Source organism: Cyclopterus lumpus, chromosome 6, assembly GCF_009769545.1.
Source record: "Cyclopterus lumpus isolate fCycLum1 chromosome 6, fCycLum1.pri, whole genome shotgun sequence".
NCBI classification, from domain to species: Eukaryota; Metazoa; Chordata; class Actinopteri; order Perciformes; family Cyclopteridae; genus Cyclopterus; species Cyclopterus lumpus.
The window spans coordinates 12,489,202-12,511,394 of NC_046971.1; the positions used below are offsets into that span (position 1 = coordinate 12,489,202).

At 38.8% G+C, this 22,193-nt stretch overlaps 1 protein-coding gene across 1 annotated transcript; it reads right to left on the bottom strand.

Moving 5' to 3' along the window:
- Positions 1-15,865: 15,865 nt before the first annotated feature.
- lysmd4 (LysM, putative peptidoglycan-binding, domain containing 4) lies at positions 15,866-19,759 on the bottom strand. The gene is made up of 3 exons (XM_034536132.1): positions 19,636-19,759; positions 17,776-18,053; positions 15,866-17,695 (listed from the first exon to the last, which is right to left on the bottom strand). The coding sequence occupies exons 2-3, from the start codon at positions 18,037-18,039 to the stop codon at positions 17,141-17,143; spliced, it is 819 nt and encodes a 272-aa protein (XP_034392023.1). The 5' UTR covers positions 18,040-18,053; positions 19,636-19,759; the 3' UTR covers positions 15,866-17,140.
- Positions 19,760-22,193: the final 2,434 nt, after the last annotated feature.

The following is a 22,193-nucleotide window of genomic DNA, read 5'->3' on the forward strand; positions in this document are numbered from 1 at the left end:
ATAGAAAGAATATGGGAATAAAGTATGAACGTATTGACATGACTAAACAACATACGCTACACCATCGATGAGAATAAGGACAATCATGTTGTCTGTGTCAGTCTGGGTTGTTTTTCTATATATTTCCTCCAGTAAATATACTTCAGTTATTGTGAAATAGGTACATCTTGATAATGTGCAACACACTGAATGAAGTACAGTATTATTCTGTATTTGTAGTTAATAAGAAACATGCATACAGTGAATGCATCCAATTCTTAAAAGCTGCTAACTGGTGCAGTTGTATACAAGCTTCGTCTTAGAGCAGTGTTGTCATAACATAAACCAGATGCTTTTTTGCGCTCAACTTTTTTGACAAAGAAACACCTCTATGGCATATGACTTTTAGCTCAGTTTATATGGCGTTAAATGTTAAATAACAGTACATCTACTGAAGAGAAGAGGAAAACATGGGAGAGTTGCATTAGTTAAATGAATCATTACACGCTGAATAAAGAAATAACAGTGTTGTGAATGATAGTGGCTTTTCTCTGTCTATAACTTATGCAGAGCGTGGCAGGATTGCAAGAGAATGACTTACACCCAGTTGTGGTCCTTCCCCTTGCTGTTTGGGTTTGGATATGTCCCAGGCAAAATGAGATCAATGTGTGGGCACTCTCCAACAGCTCCAGAGCTCAGCAGCCTGAGAGGAGGAATAAAAAAAAGAGTTGCCACAAAGGACGCTTGTGCATGAGAGGAGCAAAAATCATGTTCATGCAAAATCACACATTATATCAAGGGACATAATTTAGGTGCATCAATTCTTCATATATTATGAAGGATTTAGATTAAGCAGATCTGTAAATGTATTGGCAGTATAAGTAAACCTCTGCATCATGAAGAAATGCATGATTCCGTACATGAATTTTGCAGGATTTTTGTTGTTGTTGCTGTGAATCTTGTCAAAATGACATATCCAGGCCATTGAAATAGTACAAATATTGCCCAATACCTTTACAGCTCGGTTAAGATCGTGCACCTGATTGCATCACAGCTAATTGCAGCGTGGCAAAAGCTCTTTTAATAAGAAGCCGGGATAATGATCCATTACAACTGAGGATGATCATCAGGGCTTCTAGCACCTAGTGGGTTTGCTGGATGCGGTGGTTGTAAACATATAATAGCTTAATGGTGGGACAATTTGGAAGCAGCTGGAGGCAAAGCAGGCGAGGCAGCTGTTTCAGTTCAGACCCATTGGGGGGGGTGGGGGGGTGGGGGGGGGGGGGGGGGGGGTGGACACACCACGATATGCATTAGCATACACCTTTGAACAGTGCCAGCATACGCGCACATACCCATGCACACACACTTATTTATGTACGTAAACATCACGCTTAATAAGGTAGTAAAATACGACATCTGAAGCATTTAAAAAAACATAAAACAGAGACAGTTTAAAAATGTTAATCTGTGAATTCAGGAGGTCTAATGCAGAGAAGATGAGCTTTCAAAGACTGGACAATATTTATCAGAGAATCAAAACAAAAAATATCATACAATCTTACAAGACCATCGCATTGTTTGGAGTTTGGGTCTTTTGTCTGGTGAAACCATTGTCAATCATCGCTGTTAATGAAACACATGTCACATAGAAAATGCAGCTGAAGATGAGCACAGATATTCCTGCAGCTTCTCGTATTCAAGCTGGTGACAACAAACAGTATTAAAGTAACCTGCGTTTTTCCAAAAGGAGACTTTAGGAGCTACAGCGCCCTCTACTGGCAGCGGACATCTTTAAGGTCTGTGGTTCCTGAAAACATACCCATGGTCCACAAGAAAAACCGTCTCTCACGTTCCCCTGCCCACAAGCTTAGAAACTGTAATTTTGTGGCTTGGGCAAACCGATTTGCTTGGTCAAGATGACTGAGGTTTTATTCTCCAGCTGATGGCAGTTCCTCAGCATGAATCTGTCGTGTGTGTTGTTGCCCTTTGAAACAATGGATATTAAAAATATAATTTAGCTCTCCAAAACAAATTGTCTTCTAAATCCATTTGGGAAACGTTGGCCTCAACTGATTATAAACAACTGTGTTAAGATATAAGCTGTGTGATTATAAACAATGACAATGAGACACACACACACACACACACACACACACACACACACACACACACACACTCACAATCATAACACCTATTTTTAATCATGTGGCTCTGGAGAAGCTCATTCAGAGAGAGCGCTGTTACTGGAAAGGACAGTTTGTAACCTATACTTATTTTCCTCAATCTTTTTAAGAATCTTCTTTAACAAAGATTCATACTAACCTAAATCCTGCTGACATCCTTGAATATTTGATTAGAAAAAGACGAGAGATTCCCCCTCGGTGACTTGGTGAGGACATATTGTGGGATGTATATATTGCAAGGAGTCAAATCAACGGTAGCTTTCAGAAATTTGATTCCAAACCTAGATGCTCAAAGACTGACATACTGAAGGTGGAATGAGAGGCACTTTTCACCTCTTGCTGTGACATTGCAGGCAAACCCTAGAAACCCTCGACAAGGTCTTGTTTACAGCCCTTTGCTCAAATAGATCAATGGCGTGTACATCCTCACAATAACAAAGCACAGCAGATGAGCAAGTATAGCGAAGGTGCCGGGAGGATAACAGCTGCACTGCTTCACCATACTGCATGTACTGTTTTCCTTCAGGAGCTTTACTCCTGTGTTTTTTGTGATTCTGAAAAATATGGTGACGCTTGACCCGTGAATGTGACAAATAGAAAGCAGACTGTGCCTACAGCTGTGAACAATTGCAAACAGTGGATGGAATGCTTCTCCGCTGCTGCTCTCAGGAATGTGCATCATTGCCCTTTGTCCTCTGAACAAATTGGGGGGAAAGACTATTCAAGCCAGGATAATCCATGCTTTTGGACTGTTGTAAAGCTTTACATTCTTTTGACTGATACCAATCTTGACACCTGTGAAAATGCCAAAACACTGAGTTGTGTTGGTAACACTTTATGGTAAGGGAAAATTAATTATCATTAATTCACCCATGACTTAATGCATCAATAATACATAATAGTACTATAATGAATAGTATTGCATGCATGAGATAATGCAAGAACTGTATGTTAGTTAATGCAGTTATTAATTATGTCCATGTCTTCTTTATAGGTGAGTTGATCATTAAAGGAGCCTGGTCACCACAAGAGCCAGAAATATTATGAAATCATTAAAAAAAAAACGCTTAGTTAATCATGATAATAATATATGGAATTTAACAGATTAAACCTAACTCAGTATTTCACCCTCTTTTCTTCAACCTAACAAAGTATTTTACCATATTGTATTAAACCTAACTAAGCATTAATACCATCTTCTCCTCAACCTAACCTAAGTATTTTACGATCTTCTTATGAACTAAGTATTTCGTACTGTTCTTGCATTAACTAATGAATAAAATACTATTAATATAATTATTGTACATTCCCAATGGTTCATGAATGAATGCTTTTTCATGCATTATGAGTTATGATATTATGAGTTTATGACGATTTATGGACCCTTACCATATAGTGTTACTGTTGGATTTTAATTTTAATATGAAAGAAAATGTTTTTTTAAATGTGAAAACCTAATATAGACATACACAAGTGTAACTTTTCTGAAGTAAATGTATGTTTACTGCTGAAAATTCATAGTTGCAACATATAAAATTGTTCAAATGCTTAAGTAGTTTAAGTTGATAAATTGAAGTGGCAGGATGAAAACTGATGGAAGTTTTAAATTTCAGTTAAAAATGAAGAGCTAATCTGGCAGTTGGACTGTCTGCAAGCATCGTAAGTATACAGTTGAATTAAAAGCGCTGAAAGGAGACCAAGTTTCAGGCAAAGCATGGCTGGTGCATGTGGTCCTAAAATAAATGATTGTTAGTTTAACTCTATGAAATGGTTAATGGCAATGTCAGTTAAAGTGTCAGCTGAACTTTAAGCGCTGCTACCAGTTGAAGTAAATCATGTATCAACAGAGAAAGTAAGAGGAGCCGAAGCAGCTTTTTTTCTATTAAAAGAAGATTTGACAATGTTTGAAGTGTCAAAGTGTATAAGCGGTGAGAGGAATTCAAATGTCAATTGAAAAGAAAGCGATGAATGCAGTTAAAATGTCAGTTGAAGTGAAGGCGCTGCAGCGTGTGCCCAGTACAGAGTCAAAATGTCTGGTGGCATGTAATCCCAGGCAGGAAAATTGTTTTGCAGCAGATGCATACTATAGATAAGTAACCGTACAATATAATTATACTTCATACATTATTAGGATATATTACATCAAAGGATCACACATTAAAACATTTAAAATAAAGGTACAATGAAGATAAACAAACAGTAACTGTAACATAAATAATGGTGAAGTGCACTGACACGTGGATACAGTACAATACAACGTTAAAAATAAGAAATATTACAAGAAAACACAAAATATTGGGTTGATTCTGTATTTTATGTGCTGAAAACACAAATTTGAATATCCTCCATTTTCAATTTGCATATCTCTTCACATTCAACTGTAAACAGCTCCTTTGAATCACTGTAACACATGGGAGAAAAGAGACGTAAACACCAATACTTGGAAAACCAAAAGCGTATTTAAAGGAAAGTGAACTAAATGTTCAATAATTAGCTGTTCTACAAAGTAAAAGCCAACACACAGCAGTTTAAGGTGTAAATCTGCAGCGCTTTGCCGTGCAAATGAGGACAGATCCTTCTTAAAAATCCATTCCAATCTGACAAGTTTAAACAAAGCAATTTCAGGCCCAATGCACCTGCAGTATTGACGTGCTTCGTCAGGGGTGTCTAGCAGGAAGACAATAATTTGTCTAGTAACACGACTGAAACGAGCTCAGAGTCGGGACAATGTTGGCTGGGAGTAGAGTGACAGCTCACATTCGGCAGTAATTTAGAGCTCCCACACAAACGACACACCATAATAATGCTCGTATTTTTTTAATGACATACAGCTTTATGGTTAATGTGTTTTTGATTTGAAGTACTTTTGGATACAAAACTGATCATCACAAATATAAATTGTCTATAACCTGATATCAGAAATAAATGGTCATTACAGAATTATCTTTTTTTAAATGTTTGCTTCTGTCTACAAATCCTATAAAAATACTGAAACAAAATATGTCTTTGTTGCCAGCTTCTCGGTGGCATTTAGCCCCAAGTTTATTGGTTCCAATTGAATTCGTAAGTCACAAATATATATATTATGAAGTACAGTAATATCCTGAAACATATGGGCACTGTTGTCTTTAACACAAGTTAAACTGGGGTCAAACTGGAATTTGTTGGGGACTATTTTCAGTTGAAAGTTTTTTTGGGTGTTTTCATGGGATTTGCTGACAGTGAGAATGTTTCCTTTAAAGACATCCAAGAAAGACAAAATATGTCTTACATTTCAAGTTTTTGTCTGCTTGAAAAGAGGATCCGCTTTCACTTTGCACTTCCTGCAGTGGGCCTGAGGGCTGAGGTTGCTAGGCGATGGTGGCTATCTTCGTGGTGACGTGATCCCCCTTGGGCCTGATTCTCACTCATCACCCCCACAGACAGATACAGGGACATGTGCATACACACATGCACAATTCCCACCAACACACACATACTGATATCAGAGGTCTTTCTCTCGCTCTGCTCTTATCTCTGGGAGGCTGTTGTCACTCACTCATTGCCATGCTGAGAGGGGCTTCAATGGTAAGACCTGAGAAGACGTGGAAAACACCTCGGAAACCTCTCTGTTTTCAAAGAGTAGTGACAATGAATAGGCTCAGCCCCTCATCTGTCCACCGCTCAAACAAGTTGTCAACAGAAAACTTAGTTTATTCTCCAAGTGCAGAGCTTTTATTTTGCATTACTAAGACACATACAAATATCAAGTATAAATGATCCTTTAAACAATTAAGTATCCCTAAAAGACCATTTCATCACATTCCTGAAATAATTTGGTAGGAAATTTTTGTTAATCGCTAACGTACAATAGACAAGGCATATTGAGGTTGAGGGAATATCAAAAAACTAATTCCAGCATGTCATCAAAAACATTTTGTGGACAGGATGATATTTTACAAGACTAAATGTTGTCAGCCATGTCAGTAGATCTGTGAGCTTGTACTCAAGCACAGCTGTGGTTTGAGCTACATGCTAACATTAATCTGGTATCAGACACCACAATTCTAATATGTAGCAATCCAGTACATTTATATCTATGTATCTATTTGTTACATTTGGTTTTACAAAGTTAGAAACGCTATGTAGCCTGATTGTTGCCTAACACATACAAGCACGATCTTATGAGCTTGTTAATTAAACACTGGTATCGGATCTGTACTCAGCATCAATCACCAAATTATTTAGGGTTCATCCTTTGGGGTCCATGAAAGCCTCTACATCTGTCCATGGCAATACATTCAACAGTTGAGATATTTTAGTCACAACAAAGCGGTGCATGGACCAACCAAACAATATTGCCATCCCGCGAGCCACTGCGCTAGTGAGGTTTGAAAATAAAGAAATACCTTTAAAAATAAATGAAACTGCCTCTTAGAAGCATTTTTCCTGGAACTTGTCCCAGGTCAATCTTTTTAAGGCTCGAGTCTGACCACAGAGGACTGCCAAGCACTTGTCAAGTCAAACTAACAAGGAAGAAGTTAAGATGAGATTCATATTGATACCAAATGTCACATGAAACAATTTTGAGTGATCATTGAGACGCTGGGTTGAGTAAGCAGTCATCCAGTCCCGTTCTTGGTTACCTTACTGCTATTCACCTTTTCTTTATTTAATGATCAGACTTTTTCTTTTCAGCTGCACAATTTTCACATTTTGTCAAACAGGACAGCCTCAAACGCCTTCAATTACTGCTTGCCGGTCAGAGTTTCACTTACTGAAAGACTCAATGACTGCCTAACTGACACAGCTGTAAAAGTACTACAGGGTGGTAGTTACAGGCCATGGAGCTGAACACACCTACCCACTCATTTGAGTCACTTATTTTCAAGTGGAGAACAAAGTCAGACCTTTTGCATCAGGTTACAGTGTGTTTGTTAGGCTTCATTGTCAGACCTTTGATACACAAACACACTCACACACACACACACACACACACACACACACACACACACAAACACACACAGACTGTGTAAGCCGCACTTCCAAGTATAGAAAGGAATCATGTTTTCCATTCCTTTCCTCCGCTTTATCCGTGGGACCACGAATCAGGTCAGAAAAACAACAAGAGGAAAATCTTATCAATTAAATAGTGAGGAAAAACGAACCATTTAAAACATACTTGCTTCCGGTTATTGGCACAGTAAACAACAATACAAGCCGATGCCACACAAGAAGATTATATCAGAGTTTTAACAGTTTGGTCAAATTTAGCATATTCTTGCACTGCAGTATACTATTCTTTTTCTTCATATATAATAGAGGTTAAGTGACACCTCCTATTTGTTTGGTGCATGTGGCCAGACCTTACACATTGCACCTTTATCTTTGGTTGAAAGAAAACACTCTACTTTCTTGTAATATATATTTTGCAAGTTTGTTAATCTTTCGTTTACACAAAAACAAATGCATGTTTGACTCTGCTTGAATATTTAGCAGTATTAACTTCGACCAGCGCACAAATCTGAAGCTCAGCTGTCTATGATCTTTCTCTGTACACAAGTTTGGGGCTGCTTGTATGTTTATCATAGAGCTAAGAGGCGCAGGGAGAAGAGTGTGCCTACATTTCTCAAGGGGCATATTCCCCTATTCCTCATTGCTATCTTGGTACGATTAAAGTGGTACACAACTACACGCACAGTTGAAAAGTGATTAGCTTGGTTACTAACTCAGTTTATTGATACTACAGTATCTGTGTGACACCCTTCATCAGAGCTGATAAACATCTCTGGTAATGTTGAGGAAAGGTGCCTGAGCGGATTGAGTCCTCGTACCAGTGACTACAAAAGGAAAGGATATTCTCATCTCAGAATAACTTGCTCCAAAAATATTTGACAGGCCGTGACCTACTTAAAATATTTCAATAGCTCAGTTAGAAAGTTCCCTCATATTCTCCCGGCACATTGGTTGTGTCTTTCCAAGTTCCAATATTGCTGTTTAATCATGTGATTATGTCTTTAGCCAGGCTAGCATTATTAATAATAGATATCAATACAACACACTGATGCTCTGCTCTGCCTTATACCGACACAGCGCTGACCTCAAGACAGAAAGAGGAAAGATGTGTACAGCTATATTAGGAGATTAGCTAGTGGACTGCATATCCTTTGCGGGACCCTACTTGACCCCAAATGTTCATGTTGTTGTTGTCCTACACATTTAATGTTCCCCTTCACATGCAGAAGAACACACATCACTGATAGCCCTCAGTTTATACACTGGCTTTGATTGTTGTTATCTGCTGAAAAGTCAGCCCGCGTCCATAAACTGCAAGCACAATTAAAGACCAATCAAGCTGACTGCAGACACACAAACACACGGGTCAGTTCGCTTATTCTGGCATCGATACAGCATCTGACTGTGCTTCGGGGTAGCTTGCCATCACACGATTCATTTTTTAATTGAAAGGTCTCACATCAGTCAATCCACAGCCAGTTTGTGTCCGCCTCCCCAATGCAAAATATTCCTCAAGGTCACAATTCAGTCTTCGTCCTGTCGCTGTGTCTTTATCTGGCCTCGAATCAGGAGCCACTCGCCAAAGGGAACGGCTGACAAGTACTTCCCCATGTAAGGCAGCTTTGTGAGCCCAGCGGTGAGAGATAGGTGCTTGCTCCCTGTGTCCATTCTCTTTGTTGACCAAGTCCTTTATCTTGTCTGGATTAACTTTGTTTGAACTCATCATGCTTCGCCTGAAGACTAGTCACTGACACTAGTCACAATCTCCCACTTGGTTGTGTTAGTAAAGTGTGAAATGCAAGATAAGACGTGGTCCTGTAATGGCCAACACTGGAGACTAACTCAACCATCCAACCATCCTCTATGCTCTAAAACATTCACACACATTAAAATGCATTTATTTATTGCATGGATCATTTCATACCTAATTTTGGCCTTTTGCAATCTTTGGTGTGTTTTAAGATAGGACTTTCAAACGGCAACTTTTGCGTGTGAGCAACTGCAAATATGAGCGCAACTTTTGCAGGCAAGTAATTTTTCCTTTGAAAGTCTCCTCTGAGAACATCTGCACAGGAACATCTGGGAATGGCAGGAAATTCGGCATCTCTCAGCGTGATGTGCTTTGAATGTTTTTTAAGTACTTCAGAGGGATGAGCAGAGTATTGAGCCCCAAAACCTCCAATCCCCTCACAGAAATGATGGAGTCCAGCAGCAAATGGTTCTCATTTCCCGAGTCGTCTTCCAAACTAATGATATAGTTATAGTTAGTGTCCTGGCATAATTACTGCAATATTGTGTTTTCCCAATATATATTTCCACAACATTGTTGTAGTTGTTGAACAATACACATGTGGTGCCGACAGAGGAGGACTTCCCTTTCATGAACAGTTACTACAGTGTGCATACTTGCATTATCCTCCCTTTATTCTCAAAACCCCCAAAAGTCTTTGTGCGAAAAATATAAAACCATGGAACAAAAACATGATTTGAATACCAGGAATCCTCCACCATTGTGCGAGGGGCATTCCAGCTCCAGTTGAAAAACCATCCAGTTTTAATAGAGTTCATCTGGCAGTGGGGAGCTACGAATTATCGTATAAATTGTGCCTGAGACTGGAGGACTGCGCACACTGCACCTGGTCTGACACAGCTGTTTCACACACACTTCTAGAGCTCAGATTCATAGGCCAGGTTTTGTATGAAGGCTTTGAAAATGTACAAAGGCAGAACATATAAAGAGAAAATAGGTTTTCTTTGCCAGTTATTTAAAGAGAAATGAGTTTAAAGTGTTAATCGACAAGCATACAAGCTAGTGGAAGAGAAAGATATGAGAAAACATCATTCATTCCCCTAATGGAGAACATTTAAATCTTCATTCACTCAGTATCTTCTCAAACAATTTACAACTGATAAACTCTTTACAACTCTTGTAATATCCTGGTGATTTATTGTAATGTTTATAATGGATTCCATGGTGCATTGTTCATCATTATTTATCCATATTGTATCAATTAATTTCTGGTTTCATGGTTCCTAACTAACTGGAAAGTCTTTGTTTCACCTCTATTGAGTGTTTGTGACAGTGAAGCCATACGGTCTCTTTTGATGCATAGAGGTGGCAGATAAGGGATTAATTTCCTAAGCACTGCAGATGTAATATGCTCTCAGAGTACTGAGAACCAATAATGGGCCTCCTGTCTATGTCTTGTTGTGCTCCTTCGAGCCAAGCAGGTGCTCAGTTGAGTTACATCCATTGATCTAGAGAAGCATGTCCAACCCATTATCCCGTCCTCATCCATGCCTGTCTCAGTGGATTCTCTCCTCCTGCCAACATTTTACATTGTCCTTTGCAGCCACAAGGACACAATGGAGTGCAAGTGTATATGCGAGAGTATATATGATCTCAGTTACACCACTTAAGATAAGATACAGTTACACTTGACTGATATTTAAATCGTTGACACACACTAACAAAAACTTTAAATACATTGATCAGCAAATTCTCAGAATGAAAATCAAAAACTCAACCATCAAAATAGGAAAACCCTGAGTCGAGTTAGTCGACGACATGTTCAATGTTCATGTTCGACGTGACAAATAGTAATAATAAATAGAGTTGGATAACTACTGATAGGGGAGTAAATTATGTATTGGTACTGTGTGCTATTTGCTGAGTACATCAGGAGTATCATTATGGTCACTGCAAGAGAACATGTAAGACTGGAAAAGACAAAGAATGTGAGGACAATAGGGGAAATACAGCAGCATTAAAAGCAAAGCATTTCCATATGTGTGATTCAGATAGAAGTATTTACTTGATTTTTAAATGCCGCTAACCTGCTTCATGGCCATATAGTATTTCTAATAATTGGATTTATATTTAACAGAACAGTATAGACAGTAATGATCAACAACTGGCCAAGCTAGGCATCTCATTACATACATTACTATTATTATTATTTTTACCATATGAGATACGGCTGCAATAGAAGCTAATGTGTTACCTTATTCCGTCACAATTTTGCCAATTTTTGCTCATTTGACCATTTACCCCTGATGTGTCTATAAAGTACATTCACCTTGATTCGGGGTATGAATACCATAAAGACGTACAATACTGTGCGACATTTCTCCATGAGTACATTTTTTTAACCACACATTGTTTATCTTCACAGAATTTTTACAACACATCATTCAATGTCTTTTTAATGTTATTTAATTTAAACATGTAAACTGTCTAATATAATGTTACTTTCTATTAATATTCAACGTCCATATTATCTTGTTACCCTTAATGTTCTTATGCTAAATGTAACTTATAGTTAAAGCTCATTCTTCCAATAATTATTATAACACATAGAGTGTATAAATAGTCTGTGAAAATGTTGTTTATTGTGCGGTTTGTACAGTTTATACATATACTGATATCCTGGAGATGTCACAAGGATTGAAGAGACAACAATAATGAAAGGCTACATTTCTCTCTCTCTCTCTATATATATGTATATATATATAGATATATATATATATATATATATATATATATATATATATATATATATACTGTGTAGTTGATCTGAAAGCGTCCCTCGGGTGAAGACCCCTCAAACTCCGACTGGAATGTAAAACAGGTGCTGCACAATTGGTTCCTCCACCACGGGGGCGAAATAAAAACAGCCGCCCCTGCAGGAACATGAGTGACAGAGCATCACATTCTCCAGCCAGCTGTGTCTCCAGATGATCCCTTATTTACACAGTCAGACTTAAGGGATAACATACAGCATGCATACAATATAATATGCATTCTCATTCAACTCCAACATCCCCTTCATAAAAAAGAAAAATCCCCCATTGGTGGTTAAATATTCCTTGATAGCATATTTCTGTATTCTCTTGGATTAGTTTTGAAAGCACAAACATATTTCTCATGAGACTGGAGATATATGCTGATAAAACCAATTTAAACAGCCTTTCCTCGACTCTTTGTGTGTTCTTGGAGTGGTGCTGTAACATCTGGTATGGATTTACACGTAGAAATTCTGGCTAGGGATTCAAAGAGAAGAGCTTTTAATGGAATCCACTGTGAGACTGAAATGTCTTCTGGCGAGGACCTTCCAATACACTCATGTTGTGTTGTCAAGTGACCTCCGTCACCAAATTCATCAAATAATGAAATGTATTTTATTGAAATCCTTTTCAACAACCCTTTGGTCTGTCCATGAAATTCTGCTGCTGCCTCCCTTCCATTAGTCCGGCCCCGACTATAGCACATACCGGCACAACACTAAACCTACTGCTGTGCAACAATACACACATTCAAAGACAGCAAATTGCTTCTCTCATTCCCCACCACGCCCTGCCTTCGTTCTCAGCCACCTGCAAAACAAACTGCGCTGGAAATTTCACTACAAATTATCCTGTGTCTGCCAAATCCCCCGGGAACAGAGGAAATCAAAACCCTGGATGTCCCTGCCCCCAGTGAAACCGACCTTAGCCTCACTCACACAGTAATCACAGAGACTGAAATGATGTTTAGAACTCTAGAAATTATGGTTTTCTTTTGATTAAAACAAATGTATATGACTTTGATAGACTGAATTGTAAAGTGTGAATTGTTATGCAGGCTTATGAGGTTTTTTTAGGATTACAATTGGAGACTGGTTAAAAAAAGGTTTTAAAAAAAGCTATTGTTAACCTTTCACCAAAAGGCTGATTTGAATAAAAGTGGTAGTGAAGAATAAACACCATATGAACGTTTCCAGTGTACTTTCTGTCAACACCAATTGTATGAACAAACCATACTTCTGTGGGCTTCAGGTCAACATGACATCGTGAAACTAAGCCTCCATTCCCACTAAGAAAGGGTGAAAACTGAGACCTGGTTCGCTTCAGGGGAAAATCAAAGGAAGGCACATACCTTAGCAGTGAATAATGATCAACAGCATGAACCCAACAGCGTTTACATTGCTAGGGCCACAGTGCCTCCTGGTGACGGCTCTGCAGACCTCCAACAGACAGGAATGTGTGTGTGTGAGAGAGAGAGAGAGAGAGAGAGAGAGTCAGTCAGTGGCCGATGTGCCAGAGAGATGAGTGTTGAAAGCTCCTTGGAAAAAGGATTAGGGCTGTTTATGTTGGCCAAGTGGCTCGCTGCCAGCTGCTCAAGTGTGCAAACTTCTTAAAGCTGCAGAGCTTCGGGTTGCTCGTGAATCTTTTCACTGTATTTACCCTCAACCCCGACTGTATGGATGGTTGTGCTTTGTTCAGGGGGGAAAGCCCCCTCCTCTTAAGCCCCCACCTCTACCCCAAACATGTGCTGGATTCAGAACCAGCCTTTCTGTGACACCACCCCTGAAAACATACCTATACACACGCTTGGATATTCCAAAAGCCAAAAGTCTACTTGATATATTTCAATTGTATTAGTAGTAGTTATTGTGAATTACATATCTTCCAATCTTTGTCATTTCTTCTGATAATAATGTGTCAGCCACACCCTTCCGCTCACTGGCACGAACAGTTTATTCCTAATCAGACACACCTTATTTGTTGAAGGTAAGAATTTGATTATATTTAGTAAATCAGTCCGCTACAGGAGCAGACTTGAAATGGATTCCTTCAAATAAAGAAAGGCAGGGAGTAGAAGTGTCCAGGTTGGAGGTAAAAGAAAAGGGAGGAGGCCCATGTATCAACAGTAGGATAAGACTCAGCCTGGGAGCTGGCAGGGTGCCATAGCTCTGCGGCCTGGAGCTAGATCAGAGCAGGGTTCGTGAGCTGTAGTTATGAGATGAGGGTCTGAGGTCATGGAACAATAAAAGGCATAGAGCCTCTGCAGCAATAGAGCTTAACTGCTAAACTTTTGTCCTCCAGTCTCAGAAAAACTCAAACGTTTGAGTCACGTTTTCAAACTGCGAATACTCCAAGACTGTTGTCTCTGGCTTCTGTTACATCCGACCTCTCTCACATTTGTTTTGAACACTTTCAGCTGTTGCCATCATCACACAGAACATTTAGAGTCCAACAGGCTCGATTGAACAAGGTTGCACCGATTTTTCAACTGTGCATAATTTCTGATTGTAATATTAAATAATTATTAAAAAATTTAAATTTAAATACATGTATTGCTTTTTTCCCCTCATTTGTAGGCTATATGAATACTGTTTGAGAACTCACACATCTTCAATGGTTATAATAAATTAATTTATATATTTATTTTCACAAACTTCCTAATCTATTAGGAAGTTTGTGAAAATATGTCCCTGTCGTTTGAAGTTGCTAGAGCACTTCAAACATCTCTTTAAGATACGTGGTAGAATGTTTGTTTTGGCTTTAAACTTAGGTTACAGGCTGTTTGGACAGCAGTGTTTGGGTACACTATCTTTCCACCACGATATCCAGGTTCAGACCGCATTACAACAAGCATCTGTGGGCCCGACAATGAATGTCCTATTAGTGTCAGCAGGGCTGCTCTGGTGCTCACCTTGTGCTTTGACTTCTGCACAGAGGGGGAATACATTTTACCTTTAGGCCTGCTGGTGACATTATATATGGTTCTACATTGTATGGTTTTATTTGTGCATTCAATGTTGATTTGTAAATACATCTGTTCTTATTCAAAACATTAACTGTGGTGTCCAGGGGTGTACACATGTACTTTTGACTGGTTTTCTCTCAATGCCAAATCAAGCAATACATGAAGAACTGGCATCAATCTAAAACTTTTGTGTGTGTCCAACTTGTGTCCTATTTTTACATCATGTGTACAATCATACAACATGCAGTCCTACTAAGAAGCTGTCAAATAGTAAGATTTGTCACGTCACTCCACAAACACCACAGAAACAGTTTGTGCATGCTGCCATCTTCTGGTAATTGTGAGTAATGCAAGGCACCCAAACTAAATGTCATTAAAGAAAAGGTGCCAATATACATATTTTAGGTCTACAATATATAATGTGTATATGTATACACATACAGTGCATCCGGAATGTATTCACAGCGCTTCACTTTTTCCACATTTTGTTATGTTACAGCCTTATTCCAAAATGAATTAAATTCATTATTTTCCTCAACATTCTACATACAACAACCCATAATCACAAAGTGAAAACTGTTTTCTGCAAATCTATTAAAAATAAAGAACGAAAACATAACATGTACATAAGTATTCACAGCCTTTGCTCAATACTTTGTTGAAGCACCTTTGGCAGCAATTACAGCCTCACGTCTTTTCATCCAGGATGTCTCTGTACATTGCTGCATTCATCTTTCCCTCATTCCTGACTAGTCTCCCAGTTCCTCCCGCTGAAAAACATCCCCACAGCATGATGCTGCCACCACCATGCTTCACTGTAGGGATGGTATTGGCCAGGTGATGAGCAGTGCCAGGTTTCCTCCAGACATGACGCTTGGCATTCAGGCCAAAGAGTTCAATCTTTGTTTTATCAGACCAGAGAATTTTGTTTCTCATGGTCTGAGAGTCCTTCAGGTGCCTTTTTGCAAACTTCAGGCGGGCTGTCATGTGCTTTTTTTTTACTGAGGAGTGGCTTCCGTCTGGCCACTCTACCAAACAGGCCTGATTTGTGGAGTGCAGCAGAGATGGTTGTCCTTCTGGAAGGTTCTCCTCTCTTCATAGAACAACACTTTTGAGACAATTTTGAGTGTCATGGCAAAGGCTGTGAATACTTATGTTTTCGTTCTTTATTTTTAATACATTTGAAAAAATTTAAAAAACAGTTTTCACTTTGTCATTATGGGTTGTGTGTAGAATGTTGAGGGAAATAATGAATGTAATCCATTTTGGAATAAGGCTGTAACATAACCAAATGTGGAAAAAGTGAAGCGCTGTGAATACTTTCCGGATGCACTGTATATATACATATATATGCACTTTAAAAAAAAAAGAAATTTGTTTTGGTGCCTTGCAGATGCAGATACATATATACACACACACACACACACAATACATACATTTATGTAGCTGTATATTTTATGTCAGTAGTGAGTAATCTCATCCAAGTCTGTGCGTAAAATATCAATACAGTGTAATAAGACTTGGACAATAAGATGAGAAAAACAAAATAAACAAGACACACTTAATTCAGGGAACTTATGGATGGCTTCATGTAATTTTCAAAATGCAACACCTTGAAGATTGCAAGGTGTCAAATGAGCACATACAATCCAACAGGATAAAGAATTGCAACTAATTCTTACTGTAAACACAATTCACACATTTTGCACTGTATTTAGACCCAGAGAGAAGGCATGAGGTGCATGGCAATAACCAAACAATCAACAAATAACTTAAATCAAACAAGGCACACAAATAATGCTCAAACCCATGTCAAATACAGTTAAATTTCACATGCTTTTCTCCTTTTTAGGCAAATATTTAAAATATATATTACTGTATTGGGACAGCTATAAAGATTGCGTCAATATACAACACTGATATGATGCCACTTGTTGATCTGCTCATACTGGTAACAGGCACTGGTGGAGAGGCAAGTTGTGTTAAAGCACATAAATGCCTACAGAGCTTATGTCTTTTCTCCTCAGAAAAATACATTCACTATTGGAAATTACTACTCAGCTTGTCTCATGCGAGGAACTTCAAGACACAAACATTTAAAATCTCAACCTTGGGAAGGCAGGAGGAACTGTGATCCCAACAAACAACTGTTTCTCAAATCAAAGGATCACAGATTTCAGGGAGCTGTTAGCTTCGAAGGCAGTTTGATAAAATGTTAGTGTTCTAAATTGTCAAAAGAAAATAAGGACAGTGCAGCAATTTCATTTCAAGACAATCATTAAAGTATCTGCATCAAACATGACAGTTATGAAAGTACAAAATAAAAAAGGTAAAATCTGCTGATACATGAGGGTATTGAAAAATTAAAATGTTGAAATTCAGCTTTATCTTGATTGTCACTTGCTTCTGTCAAAGCGGTACAGTCTTAAAAGTGATCCTCGTTCCTGCACTATCCTGGTTCTTGAAAATGCTCCGGTTCTCTTGAACCAAGGCCCGCCCCCGAGGAGTCTGAAGAGGTGGTGGATAACTGTAAAGCACTACTATCATTAACTACCCCATTATCTTTTGTCTTGAAATAAATCACATAAAACAACGGCAGGACGATGCCTATCAGGAGCATGGCAACCACAGCGTTCCACCACTGGATGCCACAGTCTGCACCTTGACTGGTCAGCTGCTGCCCTGTAAAACCAAACCTCTGCTGTTTCTCTGAGTTATCCAAGAAATCATCATCTTGATCGTTTGTGGTCTGAATCAGTTTCTCAATATTTTGGTCCACCTCCATTAGGAAGTCTGTGACCTCCTGCAGGTGTGGTTGGGCTCTGGCTCGGTCCTGAGGCTTCATGAGTGTAGTGGATGAATGTGGCATTTCTTCTTGAGGATCGCTTAGGTCCGTGTACATCTCTGTTAAAAAGCTGTGTTTCTGAACAGGTATTTTGATAGATTTCAAGGCAAATAAATCTTGTTCTTGCATAAGGTTGTTCACCCGCTTTATATCCGCCACCTGTTGACAGAAACCGGAATGTCAACACTTGGACAAGATCAACACCAGAAATGATTTCAGTGACTATACTAAATATTTACCTTGCAGCCATATTGCAGTGCAAGCTTGTTGAGGTTGTCACCATCTAGTACCTCACGCTCCAGCAGCTGGATGTTCCTCAGACAGTCCTGTTCCTGATCTTGTAAAATCAACGGCCTCATCTCCCTGACATTGAGCTCCTCATCATCTGAGGATACAGTAGACTCATTGGGCCTCCTATTGAACATGTAAACATGGCCATCTGCACTGGCGTGGACATCCACCGGGGCCTGGAAAGCCTGTGAAATGGGCTCCCCCCGCCGCATGATGAAGCACCAGCCTATAAGGATATCCCAAGTTCAAGAGATGACAGCAGCAGGTGCAAAGCAATGAGCTGCATTAGGCACGAGAGAACATAGTTTTTCTATAGAAACAGATCGTAAGATCATAAGAGAGAGAGTTTATTTATTTTATGTATATAGTAACGTTTTATTTGCTACATCAAATAAAGACAAAACGAAAAGAAGGATATGAGCTCATGTCATTCGCGTAAGGAAAAAACTCAATGTGTCTGCAGCTCTTTAGCGGCTTAACTAGAACCACACTGACGGAACCCCGCTACACATATATATATATATATATATATATATATATATATATATATATATATATATATATATACACACACACACACACACACACGTATATATACATACATATGTATATGTATATATATATATATATATATATATATATATATACATATATGTGTGTATATATATATATATATCCTTTGCCCCACTGCCTTGTGAAATGGAGCAGGGTTTCTCATGTTCTTCCTTTCATGTGTCTTTTAGAAAAAACTCAAGAGCCATTAGCACATTCGCATTAATCTGTCTCACCCAAGTGAAGAGAAGATACTTTCGACTTGACCTGGCCTTACATACATGATATCTGCTTAGGTCACTTCATCTGAATGCATATAGCCTGCTCAATTGTGCAACCCATATCACCGTTTTATCTACTTGCACTAGTCTAGAAAAACGTGTCTACAAGTCATGACCTGTCTTATATTTAATGTGAGTGCAAGTGTACAGTGTCGTTGAGTCAAACACGAAACTTTAAAATGTTCATGTTTTACTGCTGTGGTCACAAAAAGCCCAAAGAGATCCATTAGTTAAGAGCAGTCTATCCGTTTATAGCGTGTGCTCGCAAGACACGCACTCACCATGACCCCTGTTAATCTGCTTTGCGTTTGAACCACAAACAAATCGCACCAGAGTTTACTTGCGGGCCGATGGCTCCTTTTTAAATGGGAGGTTCAGTGTGGTTGTTGACTTGTAGCTTTCACACTAAACGTTACCTCAACGAACCAACGCAAACTCACTGTAGTTTGTTTAAACAGCACAGGGGACAGCACCCTAATCACGCTGCACAATGCTTTAAATGTTACATTTTAAAATTAACGAGTAGCGTTACGTTACCGCTATACAAAGTTAGCAACAGTTCGGTGGTTAATCAAAAACCTACGTATGCGATTGTATATCCAAATTACAATATGTCATTTAATCAAACAGTGAACGTTGCGTTGATTAATTCGTAAAAAATAATTGTGACGTCACTGTTGACAGTTCAGAAAGCTTTATTTACAAATCATGTCGGTGCACGAAGTTCACAAGGAGTACTTCAAGGCAGTAGCTAACAGCAGCTGGTTAATGCTAACAGTAGCTAATGCTAACGGCAGCTAATACTAGCAGGTTCTGACGTTCACCCAGATGTCTGCAGTGAAGTGAAGCCGACTTCAGCTCCAGTTACATACAGCCTGTTACACTAGCTCGTGTGATTGACACCGCATACATAAATACTAGTGACCAGTTATATAGTATCACATACTTCTTAAAACTCTGACTGTATCCATTTACCTTATCCGAATGCTTTGGCGGCAGGTTTGCAGCCCACCACTGGCTTTCCAAAGCAGTCCTCCTCGGCTTGACTTGCTAACATTACAACAGCAACTGGTGGAGCTAGCTGGCTACTGGTTAGCCTACTTCTTCGTGGCCTCTAACGCAAGTTGCTCCAAGAAAAGCGTTACTGCCACCCATTGCTCTGGAATATGACACAACAACAACAATATTTATTATTTCCAAAGGACCCTTACTAAAAATGAATTGAGGAATTTTATGATTATAACACTTTATTATGAATTGTTTTCTTCTTGTTAGTATTATATTTGTAGTTATTAATTATAATTATGTTTTATTTAATTTATTTGTGTCATGTTGTGTTCCCCTGCAGTGTGTAACAATGTGGGCAATGCTGCATAAAGGCAGGCAAAGGTTTTCCCATTTATGTGACCAATACCTATTCACATTCACACGTTGAACCATTGAAAGGGACATTTTCAATTCTTATTTCACCACTGTCAACGTTCAATACTGTCAACGTTCGTGGTCCTAAATCTAATACATATCTGATGCATGGTAATGAAGAGAAATTTAGACTGAACATGAACAATCTACAAACAAACATATTTCAGCATAGAATATAATAATAGACTGTAACCAGAGTACTGGTTACCGGTGGCCGCCCGCATCCGCTTCAAAACATTGGTACTGCATCCAGGACATGGTCTAACCGTACACCCCAGCCAGTTCACTTCGCTCGGCTTCTGCCAATCGGCGTGTAACTCCGTCACTACTTTTGTAGCACTTAAATAGCACTTTGTAGTTTAACTTTATTGAAGAAATTGTACTTTCTCGATTCTTGTTGTTCTGAATTTGTACTCATGGTTGAATGCACTTATTGTAAGTCGCTTTGGATAAAAGCGTCAGCTAAATGACATGTAATGTAATGTAATGTAAAAGATGCACAATACATTCCAAAAGTAAAATAATACACGCATTGTTCAATTATTATTATTAGTGTGTTGTTTCTCTGCACTCTACCCATATCCTATATTTTAGATAACATAGCGACTCTTGGTAAGGAAAGCTACGAGAAGTTATCCTGCTTCTTTCAATTTATTATTGGAAAGTACACAGGCCATTGTGGGCCGTAGCTTAGGCCAAAAACAACAGCCAACACTGCTAAACGTAACTCTCCACATGCTAGCAGGACAACAACAAACACCCTACTTCACTCTCTCTCTCTCTCTCTCTCTCTCTCTCTCTCTCTCTCTCTCTCTCTCTCTCTCTCTCTCTCTCTCTCTCTCTCTCTCTCTCTCTCTCTCTCTCTCTCTCTCGCTTGTGGCACCCACCCCCATACATAGCTATGATTGACAGGTTTAACAGCTTCACAGGTCATGAGACCTTCACTGACCTCCTGAACTCAGTAAATGCAATAACCATTACTCTTATCTTGAACAACGTCGTCCTATAAACACAGTAATAATAATAATAACAAGTTAACATTACATTTCACTCAGCCCGTTACAATATCATCACTATATCATTTCTACTTTTAAACCTACCTTCATTTTAACCTTTATAGCCCTTTAGGCTATTTTCTTTTCAAAATGTTCTATACTTACTAATATGTTGTAACCAAAATACCCATCTATGCCTGACATCTATTGGTAGACAGTCATAATTACATCTCCCATATGCCACTGAAGCAAAGAGGCTGTCAATTTTCCTCTCTGCTATCCCTCCTTCAAAGCTCAAGACAAGTAGGAGTGAAGACATCAACAGCACAAAGCCTTGGGCTAAGAGCATTATAGAAAGGGAATATTGCTTCCTGGGACCTCAGGGAAAGTACCGCAGAGGTTTTTGAAAGGTCAAGGCAGTGGTGGTGCCTTATATGACCACTAGATGGGGCTATGGATCTTTCATATCGCTTCACTTTTGTATAAAGCCGCTCATCTGCTTATCAGATGAAACTAATGAAGAAGGTTTTTTGGCATGTGGCATAGTACTATTTTCTTTCCATTCTGTTATTGATCGCTATGGTTAACAGGTATGGAATATTCAATGTGGTAGTTCATCTGAACATATTACAGCTATGGTAAATCGCCTGATTAATGCCACCACAAACACAGAGTAAAATCCCTTCTACCAAATCATTTATGAGCCATATGCAAGCAAAGCTGAAAGATAGCCTCTCATAGCTCACCATCTAATCAAGGATATCCTCATGCATGGCCACATTGTTAAGCAGCACTATTAACTTGAAGATGCCATAATTTCTATTTGACCAAATAGTTTACTGCAATAATACACATCAACAACACCAGATTTGCCAGTAACGGTCAAAACTTGTATCCTGCCAAAGGAATAACTTTGAACGAATTTACAGAGCCATAACAAAAAAAACATTCTTTAGAAAGAATATGAAGAGGTCTTTATTGCAATGCAGAGGAGATACTGAATAGGAGGTAGCTCTGTACTAGTCTTTAATATTTGTGTTTTGCTTAATTCTCATTCACATCATCTATGTATGTTCATGATTCTCCTTATATATGGATTTTTAATTGTATGTACTG

Excerpts from the sequence above, each read along its gene's own strand:
- lysmd4 (XM_034536132.1), bottom strand. The coding sequence starts at position 18,039 with ATGCGGCGGGGGGAGCCCATTTCACAGGCTTTCCAGGCCCCGGTGGAT. Across the intron at positions 17,696-17,775 it reads CACTGCAATATGGCTGCAAG|GTGGCGGATATAAAGCGGGT; the intron begins GTAAATATTTAG and ends TTCTGTCAACAG.